This window comes from Stenella coeruleoalba, assembly GCF_951394435.1.
Source record: "Stenella coeruleoalba genome assembly, chromosome: 12".
Taxonomy (NCBI): Eukaryota; Metazoa; Chordata; class Mammalia; order Artiodactyla; family Delphinidae; genus Stenella; species Stenella coeruleoalba.
The window spans coordinates 41,028,109-41,045,862 of NC_137158.1; the positions used below are offsets into that span (position 1 = coordinate 41,028,109).

General features: G+C 43.6%; 1 protein-coding gene across 1 annotated transcript in view; it reads left to right on the forward strand.

Annotated features, from left to right (window-relative positions):
- Positions 1-17,754, forward strand: part of LOC307195478 (uncharacterized protein) — a gene marked incomplete at its 3' end in the record, with an annotated part of 167,192 nt that overhangs the window by 135,017 nt on the left and 14,421 nt on the right. Inside the window, 5 exon segments of the mRNA XM_079939601.1 lie at positions 4,170-4,279; positions 15,710-15,808; positions 15,812-15,859; positions 16,461-16,514; positions 17,155-17,319. Of these exon segments, the coding sequence (XP_079795727.1) occupies positions 4,170-4,279; positions 15,710-15,808; positions 15,812-15,859; positions 16,461-16,514; positions 17,155-17,319 (476 nt within the window).

The following is a 17,754-nucleotide window of genomic DNA, read 5'->3' on the forward strand; positions in this document are numbered from 1 at the left end:
AAACATCTTAGAAGTATGAACTTCTAGGCACAACATTAACTCTTGGATTTTCTACTTCAACTATGTTAGGACAGTGGTGATATGTCTATTCACCTTTATTATCCTAAAGAAAAAGCAAAATCAGATTTATTTGTTTATGATGGAAAGTAGCCAATTGTAGAAGAAATGTTGAGTTCCATTTTGAAAAACAGGACCCCTGATAAATAATAAGTGCAAATACCAGAGGCTCCTGCTCTGTCATATCCACATTTCGGGGAGGATTTTGCTGGACGCTTGTTCTTGTGTGCACTGAGTCTCCCGTCTGAAAATGAAAGTATGAGTAGGAAATCTCATCTAAAATTAGAAACAGGTGGGGGCAGGGAGAGGCCCTGTGGGTACACTAGCTGGTGGCCAACCCCACCCCCAACAGAAAAGGGAGTGGGGCGGGGCTTGGCTTCCACCTCTGAAGCCCTACGGCTCTGTCAGTTTCAGGACTCCCCCGGAGTGGGAAGAGGAGAGAAATAGGTGAGTGAGGTTAAGAGGTGCAAGCTTCCAATTACAAAGTAAGTGAGTCATGGGGACAAAATGTACAGCAGAGGGAATATAGTTAATAATATTGTAATAACTTTGGTGACAGATGGTAACTAGATTTATGGTGGTGATCATTTTGTAATGTATAGAAATATTGAATCACTATGTTGTGCACCTGCAACTAACACAATGTAGTAGGTCAATTATACCTCAATTAAAAAAAAAAAAAAGACTCTCCTGGGGCCATGGGCGAGGAAGTAGGCCTCACACAAAATGATTACGTACACAAGTACTTTTGCTCTCCCATATGGAAGTTAAAGAGTGTTGACATACTTCATTGTTCCAGCACTGTCATATTACTTTTAAATTTGATTTTATTTTTTAACAGATAATGCATTTACCTGGTTCAAAACTCAAAATGACATAAAACATATATATTTAGCAGGCTTGTTGCCACCATTGACCCCCTTCTGCCACCCCTATGTAATCATCTTTTTCAGTTTTTAATATATCCTTTTCAGTGCTTTTTATATATATACTATTTCATTCTTTTATTCAATGCCTATTTCCTAAGCACCTGCTATTTTCTAGGCTATATATTTTAAGCACTGTTTTGGGCATAGAGTAGTCCTCCCTCTTCTGTAGGGAGTATGTTGCAACACCCCTAGTGGATGCCTAAAACCAGGGATAGTACCAAACCCTATATATGTAGATATAGATATAGATATAGATATAGATATATATGATTTATATAGTATACTGTGTTTTTTTCCTATACATGCATACCTACGATAAAGTTTAATTTATAAGTTAGGCACAGTGAGAGATGAACAATAACTAATAATAAAATCGAACACTTATAACAATATATTATAAAAAAGTTACGTGAATGTGATCTCTCTCGAAATATTGTACTGTACTCACCCTTCTTCTTGGGTTGGTGTGAGATGATAAAATGCATACGTGATGAGAGGAAGTGAGGCGAATGACGTTGGCATTGTGATTTAGCACTGGGCTTCTGTTGATCTTCTAACGACAGGTCAGAAAGACGATCGTCTGCTTCAGGTGACCCTGGATCATCGGGCCATTATGACGTCCATGGTTGGATGTCAGGAGACTATGTTAGTGGTTGGGGATCCCGGGTGGGGCGGGATGGAGCAGGATGGCCCAAGATTTCATTGTGCTACTCAAAATGGTGCTCAATTTAAAACTTAACGAATTGTTTATTTCTGCAAGTTTCCATTTAATATTTGCAGACTGCAGTTGACCACAGGTAACTAAAACTGCAGAAAGCAAAACCACGAATAAGGGAAGACTACTGTACATCCTAACTGTCATGGAGCAAAAATCCTTACTCTCATGGAATTTATCATCTAGAAGGGGGTAGACAGACAATAATCAATGAACATAAGAAATAAGAAAATAATGGAGTGAGGAGGATGGTGGTGTGAAGGTTCAAAGGGGCACATTGTAATTTTAAATAGGGTAGTCAGGATAGACTTCACTGAGAAAGTGACGTTTTGAGCAGAGTTGAAGAAGGTGAGGGAGTTAGCTGTGTGGGTATCTGGGGGAAGAGCATTCCAGACAGAAAGACAGCCCATACAAAGGCCCGAAGCAGAGCATGCCTGTCATATTCATGGAACAGCAAAGACCCAAGTGTGGCTGGAGTGGAGAGAGTGAGGAAGAGTAGTAGGAGATGAAGTCAGAGAGGAAGCATGAAAGGACAACAGACTGTGCAGGAGCTTGCAAGGACTTCAGTGTTTACTCTGAATGTGATGGGGAGCCTGTCCCAGATTTTGAGTGGCATGATCTGACTTACATTTGAATAGAATCTCTCTGGCTGCTATGTTGGGAACAAAGGGTGGAAGAAGGGAGAGGCTGGTTTTGAGGCTATTGCAGTAATCCAGGCAAGAGGAGATGGTGAATCAAACAAGGTTGGGAGCAGTGGAAGTATTAAGTGGTAAGATTCTGGGCATATTTTTAAAGTAGTCACTGATGAACTGGGTATAGGGTTTGGGAAAAAGAGAAGAGTCCATGATGACTCCAAGGCTTTTGACCTGAGCAACTGGGGAAACTGAATTGCCATCAGTTGAGATGGCAAGTTAGGGAGGGAAGATCAGAAATTTAATTATGCACAAGTGAAATTTGAAATGCCTTTTAGACATCCAAGAAGAGATGCCAAGTGGATATTAGATCTAAATTTGAGGGTTGTCAGTATACAGATGGTATTTAGCCATGATACTAAATGAGATAGCCAAGGGGGTGAGTGCAGATAGGAAAAACAAAAACGGTGAACCAAGGGCTGAGTCCTAGGACACTCTAATGTTAAGAGCTGGTGGTAGAGGGGGGAGGCAGGAGGAGAACCAGCAAAAGGAACCTACAGGGAACAGTGAGGTAGAGGAAAACTAGGACAGGGTGGTGTCCCAACGTCTGGTGATGGAAGTTTCTCAAGAAAGAGGAAGTGAAAAATTGTGTGAAATGTTATTGGCAGTCAAGTAAAACCACTGGCTTTAGCCATGTTGAGGTCACTGGTGTTTATGACAAAATCAGTTTCAGTGGAGTGAAAGGTAAAAGCTGTGTGAGTGGGTCTAAGAAGGATTTTGAGAGAAGTCACAGACATTAAGTATAGACATCTCTTTCTGAGAGATTTGCTAGAAAGGGAGCAAAGAAATGAGGCAAAAGCTGACAGGGGAAATGGGGTCAAGTGGAGAATTTTTATGAGGTGGGAGAAATGTGTGCTCTTGTGAATGATTCAGGAAAGAGGGGAGAAGTGATGATATCAGAGAAAGGCAAATATTTGGACCAATGACCTTGAATAGACTTGAGGGGATAGCCTCTCCCTTTATTGTTATTTTCTGTATCTTTCTTTTAAAAGATAGCATTTTATACCCACTTTTCTACACCTTGCATTTTCCGCTTAATCTATGGTTCTTTTCACATCAGTACATGGAGAAATTCTTCTCTTTTTTTACAGCTGCATACTATCCCATTGGAAGGATATACCACAGTTTGTGTATTGTTTCTAAGTTTTTGCTGTCCTCAGCAATGCTATTCTGAATAACTGTGTATATGCCTCATCACATGTGTGTCAGCCCTGTTGCTGCTTCAGTGCAGGAGCTAAAGTTCATCTTCTGCGGCTCTCAACATTTCTAATGTGTGACTCTTTCTTCTCTCTTTTGGATTTCCTCCTCTTTTTTTATTAACTCTGCATTCAAATTAATTTTGCCTTGTAACACCAGGAATGTACTTAAATAGATAAATATAATAGCTCTTCATTTATTTCTGATCGTTGTGTTAGGTCCAAATAATTGTTCAGATACATATAGGGACTTTATGAAAACAGATGCCATATAGGATTAATAATTATATTTGATTTGGGATTTTTAGTTATGGTAACAAAATATTGTTCACTGGACTTCAGAGGTACTTTTCCAAATCTTTTTGTTAGGAATCTTGTTAGAGATCTTCCTTATTCCCATGTTCTGGAGGATCCTGTGTCCTCAACCACCACCTCCCCTCCCCTGCCTCACCCATTAGTTTTTGTGTATTTGGAAGTGACAGCTTGTGTCCAGTGTTATGTCTCAGACAGTTGCCATCTCGTAGCTATTAATGGTTGTTCAATATTTTCTGGTACTGGTGTTGGTATGTTTCTCCCCTAGACCTTTGGAAACACCAAGTCATGAGAGAAAACTTTTCAGTTATCAGACCACAAATAGTTGAAAATTTTGTACAGAGATTACTGGAGAATTACCAGGATGGTGGACTAGAGGTATGTACTGAAAATTAGTCATTCTAGAGTGTGGTTTGCTTTTTTTTTTTTTTAACATACACGCAAACAAGAAAGACTTTCCCTTCAACACATCTCCTAATGCTTCCCTTACTCCCTTAGAGTTGAAGATGTGAAAACTGAGGCTGAACTCAAAGTAGAAATCACATGTTACCATTTTAATTTTGGAAAAAGACTGATTTCTAATTAAGTTGGGAGAGTAATTAGAATATACATGTTGGCTAATTTCAGATTTGACCAATTCTTTAGAGTAACCTTGGAGTTTATGGATGAGTTGTTTTTAGCAACATTTCCTGTTATTGATTTTTTTAGTATAAAAATTTTAAGAGAAAAACCAAAATAACCTATGAAATCACTACCTAGAAAACTTCTTTAAATGTGCAATATGAAGAAAACGTAACACCTCAGAGAGGTAACATTTTCACCCCTATTCCACTCCATCATCCCCAGTTTCCTCTCCCAAAGGAAACCAGTATCAACAATTTGTATGTGTGTATATGTATTTGAATTCATAACTACTCCATATAATATGTATTTAACAATAATATATATTTAATACACACAACAGGCATACACATAGTCCTTGGAGTTTTTAACTGTTTACTATTGACAGGAGGTACCTTTCTAAATCAAAGGAATCTGCTGAAAAGGCAGTATGAGAGAGTGTTTGTGGATATTTGGCCATAACAGAGTTTTTAGGATCTTTAAGGAATTAAGCCTTAAGTGCAGTAGGTAGCTGTGAATCCAGTGTCCTTTGAAATTCAATCATTTTTAAAAGCCTGCCTTAGAAAAATGTGCTCAATTTTTTGGACAACATTTTCTCCACATTTACATTTTTCTAAGCTCTCCAAATAGTCCCCATAATTTTATAATAAGCACTTCAGTTCTTATTTATAAGGTAGAGAATTCACAAGCTTGCTTAGAGATACACTATTCCTCAGAATTTATATGTATTTGTTTTAAGCTTTCAATTATACCCAGTGTGGTGCTGTGTATTCTGATGAGGGGGTGAAGTAATTCCTCTTGGATCCCTGCAGTTCAGTGATCCTCAAGCAGAAGTACAGAGGTGATTAAGGTGGGGTATGCTCAGAAAAATGTTTGAATCAAAAACTTTTGTGGCTTTCCTTAAAAGGAAGGAAATTCTGACACATGCTTCATTATGGAAGATATTCTGTTACATGAAATAAACCAGTCACAGAAACATAAATGCTGCATGGTTCCACTTAGATGAGGTACATAATGTAATCAAATTCATAGAGACAGAAAGTAGAATGGTGTTTGTCAGGGGCTGGCGGGTGGGGGAATGGGAAGTTAGTGTTTAATGGGTACAGTTTCAGTTTGGCAACATGAAAAGAGTTCTAGAGATTGATTGCACAACGTTGTGAATGTACTTAATGCCGCTGAACTGTATACTTTAAAATGGCTAAAATGGCAAATTTAATGTATGTTTTACTGTGATAAAAAAAGCAAACAAAAAGTTTGTGGCTCAAGATCTGCTCATCCCTTATCTATGTACTTCACCCCAACATTGAAGACAGGATCTTCTGGGAAAGAAATGTGAGTATTAGTAAACAGGGCAAACCTAGATCAGGCACAGCTGAAACTGAGGGCACACTGAAGAGGCTGGTATCAGCCTGCGGTTGTCTTGGAATAACAGGACCCCAGAATGTTAGGTCCCTCCAAAGTCTGTGCCTGGTGGGCTTCTAGTCTCTTCTGGATCATCTGCAGTGACTGGGAGCTCACTCTCTTTCAATCCCCATCCATACCTCCCCACCCCCATCCCTGGCAACTCTTGTTTCAGGCACCTCTTACTGATCTGGATTTGGCCTCCCCACTGTCTCCACCATGGATCCTAGTTCTGTCTCTGGGACACCACAGATCACGGTTCTGACCCCTCACAACAAGCCTTGAGATAAATGAGGGCAGGTCAGTCAGAGAAGCTCAGTTGGGCCATTGCTAGCATGCATGAGTCTTCTGTAAAATTACAAGTTGGGCCAGCTCCAGGAGGACAGACCCAAACAGGTGCCCCTCTGGGTGGTGGATAACAAATATTTACCCATTCCTTCAGGCCGTACAGCCTATACCAGGGCACATGGACAGGGAAATGGTGCTCCCCTCACCTGGGTGCCCCTGCGCAGAGCAGACTGCACTGGTGTGCAAGGAAAGCCTGAGCCCTGCCTTCCCTTCTTCAGCCTAAACCAGCTTCCTTTCCTTCAACCTCTATGAGTGCCCCACCCTCCTGGTCAGGATCCTCTAAATTCAAGGTTGTCTGGCCAGCCAAGAGTACCCTTGTCCTGGGTGCTCTGCTTTGATTAACGCCCATGAATGTGTTAGGTTTTGTCACAGCTGACTCATTAGGCTAACAGCCACCTGAAGCCCACACATGGCCTTCAGGCATCCTGCTACTGCCTTATTATTAGCTTTGTTCTTGTTCAACTTGGTCCACTCTTTGAACCTCTTGAAATCTTTAAAACTCTGGATTTTTATCATCCACCATACTCTCTCCCTTCCAGGTTCATGTCAGCCTACCCTCGGTATCTTCCTTCAAGCCTTTAATAACAGTGTATGAAAGGAGAGGCCCCAAGTGCTGTGCTACCCACTCTGGGTCCCCTCCAGGCTTAACAGGTACTTTGGGCACAGTCTTTCAGTGACCAGAAACTCATCCGGTTGTCCTTTCACCCAGCCCATGTTCTCCGTTTGTCCAAAAGGACATCATAAGAAACCTTCTCAGATGTCCTGCTGAAATCCAGATACACTGCATCTGCTATATTTCCTGAGGGAAAAGTTTAATCTGATCTGACTGTTCTTGAACCCACGTTGGCTTCTTGTGATTTTTGCTTCCTTCTCCAAATTCTTCTCCAAAACTATGTTGAATGAGAGTGGTGAGAGTGGGCAACCTTGTCTTGTTCCTGATCTTAGTGGAAATGCTTTCAGTTTTTCACCATTGAGGACGATGTTGGCTGTGGGTTTGTCATATATGGCCTTTATTATGTTGAGGAAGGTTCCCTCTATGCCTACTTTCTGGAGGGTTTTTATCATAAATGGGTGTTGAATTTTGTCAAAAGCTTTCTCTGCATCTATTGAGATGATCATATGGTTTTTCTCCTTCAATTTGTTAATATGGTGTATCACGTTGATTGATTTGCGTATATTGAAGAATCCTTGCATTCCTGGAATAAGCCCCACTTGATCATGGTGTATGATCCGTTTAATGTGCTGTTGGATTCTGTTTGCTAGTATTTTGTTGAGGATTTTTGCATCTATGTTCATCAGTGATATTGGCCTGTAGTTTTCTTTCTTTGTGACATCCTTGTCTGGTTTTGGTATCAGGGTGATGGTGGCCTCGTAGAATGAGTTGGGGAGTGTTCCTCCCTCTGCGATATTTTGGAAGAGTTTGAGAAGGATAGGTGATAGCTCTTCTCTAAATGTTTGATAGAATTCGCCTGTGAAGCCATCTGGTCCTGGGCTTTTGCTTATTGGAAGATTTTTAATCACAGTTTCAATTTCAGTGCTTGTGATTGGTCTGTTCATATTTTCTATTTCTTCCTGATTCAGTCTTGGCAGGTTGTGCCTTTTTAAGAATTTGTCCATTTCTTCCAGGTTGTCCATTTTATTGGCATAGAGTTGCTTGTAGTAACCTCTTATGATCTTTTGTATTTCTGCAGTGTCAGTTGTTACTTCTCCTTTTTCATTTCTAATTCTATTGATTTGAGTCTTCTCCCTTTTTTTCTTGTTGAGTCAGGCTAATGGTTTATCAATTTTGTTTATCTTTTCAAAGAACCACCTTTTAGTTTTATTGATCGTTGCTATCGTTTCCTTCATTTCTTTTTCATTTATTTCTGATCTGATTTTTATGATTTCTTTCCTTCTGCTAACTTTGGGGTTTTTTTGTTCTTCTTTCTCTAATTGCTTTAGGTGCAAGGTTAGGTTGTTTATTCGAGATGTTTCCTGTTTCTTAAGGTAGGATTGTATTGCTATAAACTTCCCTCTTAGAACTGCTTTTGCTGCATCCCATAGGTTTTGTGTCGTCGTGTCTCCATTGTCATTTGTTTCTAGGTATTTTTTGATTTTGTCTTTGATTTCTTCAGTGATCACTTTGTTATTAAGTAGTGTATTGTTTAGCCTCCATGTGTTTGTATTTTTTACAGATCTTTTCCTGTAATTGATATCTAGTCTCATAGCATGTGGTCGGAAAAGATACTTGATACAATTTCAATTTTCTTAAATTTACCAAGGCTTGATTTGTGACCCAAGATATGATCTATCCTGGAGAATGTTCCATGAGCACTTGAGAAAAATGTGTATTCTGTTGTTTTTCGATGGAATGTCCTATAAATATCAATTAAGTCCATCTTGTTTAATGTATCATTTAAAGCTTGTGTTTCCTTATTTATTTTCATTTTGGATGATCTGTCTATTGGTGAAAGTGGGGTGTTAAAGTCACCTACTATGAATGTGTTACTGTCGATTTCCCCTTTTATGGCTATTAGTATTTGCCTTATGTATTGAGGTGCTCCTATGTTGGGTGCATAAATATTTACAATTGTTATATCTTCTTCTTGGATTGATCCCTTGATTATTATGTAGTGTCCTTCTTTGTCTCTTCTAATAGTCTTTATTTTAAAGTCTATTTTGTCTGATATGAGAATTGCTACTCCAGCTTTCTTTTGGTTTCCATTTGCATGAAATACCTTTTTCCATCCCCTTACTTTCAGTCTGTATGTGTCTCTAGGTCTGAAGTGGGTCTCTTGTAGACAGCAAATATATGCGTCTTGTTTTTGTATCCATTCAGCCAATCTGTGTCTTTTGGTGGGAGCATTTAGTCCATTTACATTTAAGGTAATTATCGATATGTATGTTCCCATTCCCATTTTCTTAATTGTTTTGGGTTCGTTATTGTAGGTCTTTTCCTTCTTTTGTGTTTCTTGCCTAGAGAAGTTCCTTTAGCAGTTGTTGTAGAGCTGGTTTGGTGGTGCTGAACTCTCTCAGCTTTTGCTTGTCTGTAAAGATTTTAATTTCTCCATCAAATCTGAATGAGATCCTTGCTGGGTAGAGTAATCTTGGTTGCAGGTTTTTCTCCTTCATCACTTTCAATATGTCCTGCCACTCCCTTCTGGCTTGCAGAGTTTCTGCTGAAAGATCAGCTGTTAACCTTATGGGGATTCCCTTGTGTGTTATTTGTTGTTTTTCCCTTGCTGCTTTTAATATGCTTTCTTTGTATTTAATTTTTGACAGTTTGATTAATATGTGTCTTGGTCTATTTCTCCTTGGATTTATCCTGTATGGGACTCTCTGTGCTTCCTGGACTTGATTAACTATTTCCTTTCCCATATTAGGGAAGTTTTCAACTATAATCTCTTCAAATATTTTCTCAGTCCCTTTCTTTTTCTCTTCTTCTTCTGGAACCCCTATAATTCGAATGTTGGTGCATTTAATGTTGTCCCAGAGGTCTCTGAGACTGTCCTCAGTTCTTTTCATTCTTTTTTCTTTATTCTGCTCTGCAGTAGTTATTTCCACTATTTTATCTTCCAGGTCACTTATCCGTTCTTCTGCCTTAGTTATTCTGCTATTGATCCCATCTAGAGTATTTTTCATTTCATTTATTGTGTTGTTCATCATTGTTTGTTTCATCTTTAGTTCTTCTAGGTCCTTGTTAAATGTTTCTTGCATTTTCTCTATTCTATTTCCAAGATTTTGGATCATCTTTACTATCATTATTCTGAATTCTTTTTCAGGTAGACTGCCTATTTCCTCTTCATTTGTTAGGTCTGGTGGGTTTTTATCTTGCTCCTTCATCTGCTGTGTGTTTTTCTGTCTTTTCATTTTGCTTATCTTACTGTGTTTGGGGTCTCCTTTTTGCAGGCTGAAGGTTCGTAGTTCCTGTTGTTTTTAGTGTCTGTCCCCAGTGGCTAAGGTTGGTTCAGTGGGTTGTGTAGGCTTCCTGGTGGAGGGTACTAGTGCCTGTGTTCTGGTGGATGAGACTGGATCTTGTCTTTCTGGTGGGCAGGTCCACGTCTGGTGATGTGTTTTGGGGTGTCTGTAGACTTATTATGATTTTGGGCAGCCTCTCTGCTAATGGGTGTGGTTGTGTTCCTGTCTTGCTAGTTGTTTGGGATAGGGTGTCCAGTACTGTAGCTTGCTGGTCGTTGAGTGAAGCTGGGTGCTGGCGTTGAGATGGAGATCTCTGGGAGGTTTTCGCCGTTTGATATTATGTGCAGCTGGAAGGCCTGTTGTGGACCAGTGTCCTGAAGTTGGCTCTCCCACCTCAGAGGCACAGCACTGACTCCTGGCTGCAGCACCAAGAGCCTTTCATCCACACGGCTCCTTAATTTGGGATGATTCGTTGTCTATTCATGTATTCCACAGATGCAGGGTACATCAAGTTGATTGTGGAGCTTTAATCCGCTGCTTCTGAGGCTGCTGGGAGAGATTTCCCTTTCTCTTCTTTGTTCTCACAGCTCCCAGGGGCTCAGCTTTGGATTTGGCCCCGCCTGTGCGTGTAGGTCGCAGGAGGGCGTCTGTTCTTTGCTCAGACAGGATGGGGTTAAAGGAGCCGCTGATTCGGAGGCTCTGGCTCACTCAGGCCGGGGGTAGGGAGGGTCACGGAGTGTGGGGCGGGCCTGCGGCGGCAGAGGCCAGCGTGACATTGCCAGCCTGAGGCGCGCCGTGCGTTCTCCCGGAGGAGTTGTCCCTGGATCCCGGGACCGTGGCAGTGGCGGGCTGCACAGGCTCCCCGGAAGGGGGGGTGTAGATAGTGACCTGTGTTCGCACACAGGCTTCTTGGTGGCGGCAGCAGCGGCCTTAGCGTCTCATGTCTGTCTCTGGGGTCCGCACTTTTAGCCGCGGCTCGCGCCCGTCTCTGGAGCTCTCTTAAACAGCGTTCTTAATCCCCTCTCCTCGTGCACCAGGAAACAAAGAGGGAAGAAAAAGTCTCTTGCCTCTTCGGCAGGTCCAGACTTTTCCCCGGACTCCCTCCCAGCTAGCCGCGGTGCACTAACGCCCTGGCCCTGCAGGCTCCAGTCCTCTCCCGGTGCTCCGACTAAAGCTGGAGCCTCAGCTCCCAGCCCCGCCCGCCCCAGTGGGTGAGCAGACAAGCCTCTCGGCTGGTGAGTGCCGGTCGGCCCTGATCCTCTGTGCTGGAATCTCTCCGCTTTGTTCTCCGCACCCCTGTTGCTGTGCTCTCCTCCGCAGCTCCGCTCCGAAGCTCCCCCACTCCGCCACCCGCAGTCTCCGCCCGCGAAGGGGCATCCTAGTGTGTGGACACTTTTCCTCCTTCACAGCTCCCTCCCGCTGGTGCAGGACCCGTCCCTATCCTTTTGTCTTTGTTTATTTTTTTCTTTTGCCCTAACCAGGTTACGTGGGGGGTTTCTTTCCTTTTGGGAGGTCTGAGGTCTTCTGCCAGCGTTCAGTAGGTGTTCTGTAGGAGTTGTTCCACGTGTAGATGTATTTCTGGTGTATCTGTGGGGAGGAAGGTGATCTCTGTGTCTTACCCTTCTGCCATCTTCCCGGAAGTCGATGAGATTAACCTGGGCCAAGTTTTAAAGCACAAGTCGGAGTTGGCCAGAGGAAGAAGGGCTGGGGAGGGAAGGCAGCAATCTAGGAAGGGAGTTATAGCAGAGTTCAGAGGAGGAGATTGTAAAGGTAGGCAGGGCCAGATCCTGAATGGCCTTGTGTGTAATCCTTAGGAGTTTGGATTTCATCCCAGAGTCAGTGGGAAGTCACTGAAGTATTTTGTCAGCAGAGGTAGGTTTTAGAAATATCATCAAAACACCTTGTGTGTGCCTGATGTTAGATGGATTGTTGTGAGGGGCTCCGAGAGGAAGCAAACCACAGAAGCACAGTTTGCTCCCAGCAGGGTCAGACTTTTGCCATAACAAGGCCTGGCACCTACCATGCTTCACTCCAGGCTGGATCTCCAGAAGAATCCATGGGGCAATCTTGTGCTCTTCCAGCCAGTGCCACACAATATGGTTCAGGTTTAAGAGTTGGTGAAGAAATCAGCCCACTGGAGGGCACTGGGCCAACGGTCATGACTCTGGTTCTTATGCAACCCAGGCACCTGCCTTCTAGGGGAAGTTGGCAGATGAAGCCCCTTTGTGCTGCACTTTGACATCAAGCAGACTTTTAGTGACCTAGGAAGGCAGGGGTGAGTTGTAGAACAGCTTTTGAGAAACAAGTTGCTCTCTGAGCTCATAAGACTTGCCAACAGAAGCACATAGGCTGTAGTCCCACAACAGATGCTGCTCAGGTGGCTCCAATGCTGCTTCTGGGAGGCCAAGTACCATCTGCAGAAGCAAAGTTCATCTGGAGAGAGGGACTGCTGGGAACTGGGAGTCTCCCTGCACCTCTCTGTCACCTGTCAGTCACTGCTGCCTGTCTGCCCCACTCAGACATGGTCCATGTGCCCATTGCAGATGCTCTGGCAGGGCCCTTACTCCTCTCCCTGCCTTCCCCTCACCCCCTATATGCCATCGCCTTGAGCTGATCTTTCAGCCCAGTCTCCTGAAGCCTCAGCAGAGCCACTGAGGGAAGGGAGCAACATGATTTCTCTGGCTTCTGGAGATGCTCAAGGGGAGTCCTGGCTATTCTTACCTCTTTGGTGTAACACAGACTCATCCAAGGCTTCCTCCTTGGCTGGTTAAAATAGCATGCTGGCTAAGAGAGGATGGCAGAGGGCCATGGTGGTTCAAGTCTGCATTTCTGTTTGTTTGGGATCCTATATCTGCAGTGGCTATGGAGGCATTAGTTTGAGAAGTGTTTGCCCTGTGGAGGCCCTGTTGGCATGCTCAAGTTTGGGCACTGCTGTTCAGGACAGAGAGGGGTGAGTCACTGTGGCTGACTCTAAGCACTGGGCCTGGCCCACCTGGATGAGGTCACCAGCCACACCTTGATGGCCCCAATGTGGTCTCATGACTTCTCAAGGCTTCAGGCTTTCAACGCACTCAGTCTGGGAAGTGCTCTCTTTGTCAATACTAATTCATGTAGCCTTGGCCCTTTCACCATAAAGAAGTAAAGGTCCAGGGGATGGAATCTTGGTGTCCTTTGCCTTGGTGTCAGCAGTGGACTCTGGCTGTCCTACTGCTCACTTTCCAGGACCAGGATGGATTGCCCTCACCCACCTCCTCTGAGGGAACCCCTTGAGGAGGCCCTGGAGAGTGAGGGTGGGAGGCTGAGCGCCTCCCCTGACTGCCTGGCTCCTGCTCATAAAATCCCCCATGAGCAGAGGTTTTCATCTACTGTTTCCATTATGCATGTCTTGAGTGCATCCTGCCAAGCTGCTATAGTTGATAACCTTTACCGAAGCTTTACTATTTTTAAATTAGTATATACATTTTATTTAGGCATACATTTTTATATATAATTATTATAATTATATATACATTTTATGATTATATTAGAAAATAGAAATATGATGTATTAGAAAATACACTCATAATCTTACCCTCATTGATAGCCACTATTATTATTTTGGTGTCTTTCCTTCCAAATTTTATTTATAACTTTTAAAAATTCATGCACTTTTTTTTAACAAAATAAGATTATTCTATATGCCTTTTTGTTGTAGTGTACTTTTTTCACTTGACTATATGTTATAAACATGTTTCCTTGTCAATAAACATACATCCACAGCACAGTTTTTGGTGGCTGTTTAGTGTTTCATCCTATAGATGAATAAGACGTATTCAACCTGTTTTCCATCATTAAGTACCTTAGGTTGTTTCCATTTTTCTTTTCTATTGGAAGGGCTACTCTAAAGAACATCTGTTAACATATATTTTTGTGTATAACTTTTATTATTCTCTAAAAATAAATTCCTGGAAGAGGAGTTACTGGATCAAAGAGCATGAATATTTTAAAACCCTTTCACAGCCACTGCTGGTCTGCCCTCCAAAGTACTACACTGACTTCTCCTCCTGTCAGCAGTGGTGAGCGAGCCACTTTCCTCACTCCATCAGTACTGGGTTTTTATCAGTATTTGCCATCTCCGCTAGTTTGCCTGACCTGGCAAAGCGTGTCTGGGCCCTCTCTGGAGGTCAGTGGCACAGAGGTTGCACTGATAGGACAGTGTCACCAGGACAATCAAATCAGAGCCAGGGGAATCACCCCAGGCTGGAAGGAGAACCTAGTTTGTGCAGCAAACTTCCAGTGAGCCTAGAGCCGTCCAGACCCTGGAAGTGTCACAGATAAAGCTCATCAACTGAGCAGGCTGAATCTTGGAGTGGGCCCCATAGGACTGCCAGATACACACACAAACACACTCACTGATACGTGTTGAGGGACACATACAGACCTATAGAGACCTATACAAACACTCACGGAGAGAGACATACACAGAGAGGTACAGACACACAGAGAAACACACACAGACATGCATTTATGAATATAGACACACACACACAAATGCACACAGACACACTCGCTGATACAGACACACAGAGACACACAAGCACTCCCATGGACGTGCAGGTCCTAGTCAGGTAGATCTGCCCTACCTTCCACATATTGGCTCCCATTTCTCTTGGAGTCTAAACCTAAGTCTGCCTTGGACGGTTGGACTTTTCCTCTGTTCCTTAAAGACCACCTCTTCAGAAAGGGTGCCCAGCAGCCTAGAGAAAGGGATGGAATGGGACTGCCTAGAGAGGGAGAACTATGGCCCTTTGACCAAGGCAAGAAGTGCCCCTGTCAGAGGCCCCACTTCAGAGGCCCCTCTGGCTCTGCTCCAGCCCCACCCTTCCCCACGGCCAAGGGGACGTGCCCACTCCGATCCCTGGCCTTCCTTCTGGACCGTGCTCCGGATACCTGGGCACTGGAATTCCTGGCCCTTCCCCAGATCATCCTCCCCAGAGAGAGAATGGGCCTCACCACCCGTGAGCACACCCTGGCCTGTGGGGTAGACAAGGACAGCTGTGCAGGGGTGTGGACAGCCAGGGTGTCTGCTTATATGCATGCAAGCCCCCCTCCCACCCGTGTGATGTGAGGTCAAAGGGAGGAAGCAAAGGGGGTCAAACTGTAAACTATGGGTTGGAGACTAGCTCTCCCTGACCATATCTCAGCATAGAACTCAGAGTAGTCCAAGGATGATAAAAATCAAACCTGGCCTCCTGAGTCCCTTTGAAGGTCTGTTTTTCAAAGTAGGAGAATTAAACATTTTCATTTTAATAGTTTGATTTATAACCTTTAAATATATAGAACACTTAGACACGTGGAACGTGGGCATCCGTTTGTACTCTTGTCCCTGGCCCTGCAAATGTTAAGAGCAGACCTGAAAGAGAGACTTTCAAGGCTACAGAGCTGATGTTTTTCCATGGAGGAGAAATGGAAGTGGATCTGTAAGCCAAGGTAACATGTGCCTTGAGCTCTGGTGTGGTGGGGCTGCCTGGGGGAGCTGCTGTGAGCGATGCCCCTTTTCAGATCACTTTCAGGAAAGACCACCTCGAGACCTGCCTCCTTTCCCTGGGTTGTGATGTGATGGCCAAAGAATGCAGCAACTTCGAGAGCTACTCCATGTGTTAAGAGCATGTATTGGAGCATGCTAGGCAGAAGCTCTGCCAGAAAGAGCAAGTATGTTCCCAGACAGACAAGAAGTGCATTGGGGAAGGTGTGGGGAGGGAGGCCCAGGAATCACTCCAAAGAGGAAATAAAACACGGTGCAGTCTGGTGCAGGGAGGTGTTCTTATGCAAGAATTGAGGGTAGATGGCCCTCTCCAACGTTTTCTTCTCATTGGCTCATTTCCTTGGGCTCTGGTCTTCTCAGCTGGGAAGGTGATGGCCCCAGCAACACTGGGTTGTATGCTTTGGAGGGGTCTAGTGGGGAATATAAGAGGTAAGCAGTAAGGCAGCTGGCCCCCAGGGGAAGATCCATAGCTGACCTTCCCACCCTCAGCAAGCCCAAGGGACTTTGTGCTGTTCCTGGTTCAGCAAAGAAGCTAGGATCCTTGAATGAACTCTGTCTTTAGGATGCACATCATGGGTCTCACTGATGAGACTTCCTTAAAATGAGATCCCGTCCTAAAGTTCAGTGGAGCAACAAGCACAGTCCTAGCTCCAGGTGGAGCCTGAGGATCTCAAAAAGAAGCACGAATAACACAGATAAGGGCTGTCTGGAGCATGGTGCACTGAATAAATATTTGAGTTTGGGTATGCACTGCTTTCTCCTCTTTAGGAATTAGACATTATACGAAGAGGTCAGAGGCCACCTGAAGACAAGGCTGGTCAGGTAGGTCAGTTATTACTAAAAAAGTTCTCCATTTCTCAAATCCACAATCTCAGCAGTAGTCAGACATGGGACATCCTGGTGTCATTTTCTTGTGCCCCTTCCTATAGAAATCCCATCAATGACTGGTCCACTGCAGAGACATCCAAGGAGTGTGCCTGTACTTTTTAAGCAATGAGGGCTTTTTTTTTCTTAGTTTTTTGGTGACTTTTGTTATTTTTTTATTGCTTTGTTTTTTCTTTCTGTTTTTTTTTGGGGGGGGGTGTTTGTTTTCTTTTGAGGCCAATGTGCCTTCTGAGGAGGAGGTATATAGGCTAAGGTGTCATGGGGAGGCCAGTTTGGAAATGGAAGCCAAGACAGTTGAAGTATTTTCTCCAAAGTACTTAAGTAGCATCTCTTCTGGGTTCATTCATTCAGCAGCCATTTATCGAGCACCTACAATGTGTCTGGAACTGTTCTGGGACCCTTAAGCCAACTTTAGCTTCTTCTGCCCACACTTGCACAACAGGATATTCACCTTCTTCATTAAGTTCAAAGTAGAATACCAATTCAACATTGATATATTGATACAAAGGACTCTTTTTGCAGTGGCCATGTGGAATTCCTGAATTATTTTCCATTAAAACAAAATTTCTGCTACTAGATTGCAGAGCTCAGTCACAATATGATCATGGAAGTCACTGCTCTGACTCGACTCACGGATTGGGAGGAGGAGACTCTGGATCTCAAAAAGCAAATTCGAAAAGAAGTCCAAGAAGAATATGAAGCATTAGTTCAAGCTTTGTTTGTGACATGTTTGCACATCAAAGTAAGTGACCTGGGTCGGATGTCTGGGCAGTCCTGTGGGGACCCGGGTGTACCTGACCCCCGCGGTGGCTGTACGGAGAGATCAATAACAGAGTGAGCTTTGTGACAGCAAGAGATTGTTGGGCCCAAGAATTCTCCAGCTCCAGGCTTTCACTGCAGAGAATGAGTCAGCAATGAGTGGTCATTATTTTCCCAAAAGAGACACTGAATTTTAAATAACTTAGATATTTGCAGTTTTCCTCACTCTACTGCCATGTTGCCATCTGATTGCTGTTGAGGGAAGGGGGAGTTTCTTCTCCCAAACCCCAACAGTTTATGTCACTGTTTTGTCTATTGAATGACCATCCAAAACAGGAGAGCACAGTGCCCTGGGCCAGGCCAAACCCCAGTGTAAGTGTAGGTAGCAACAGCCGCCTCCTGGAAGCTCACTGGGCAG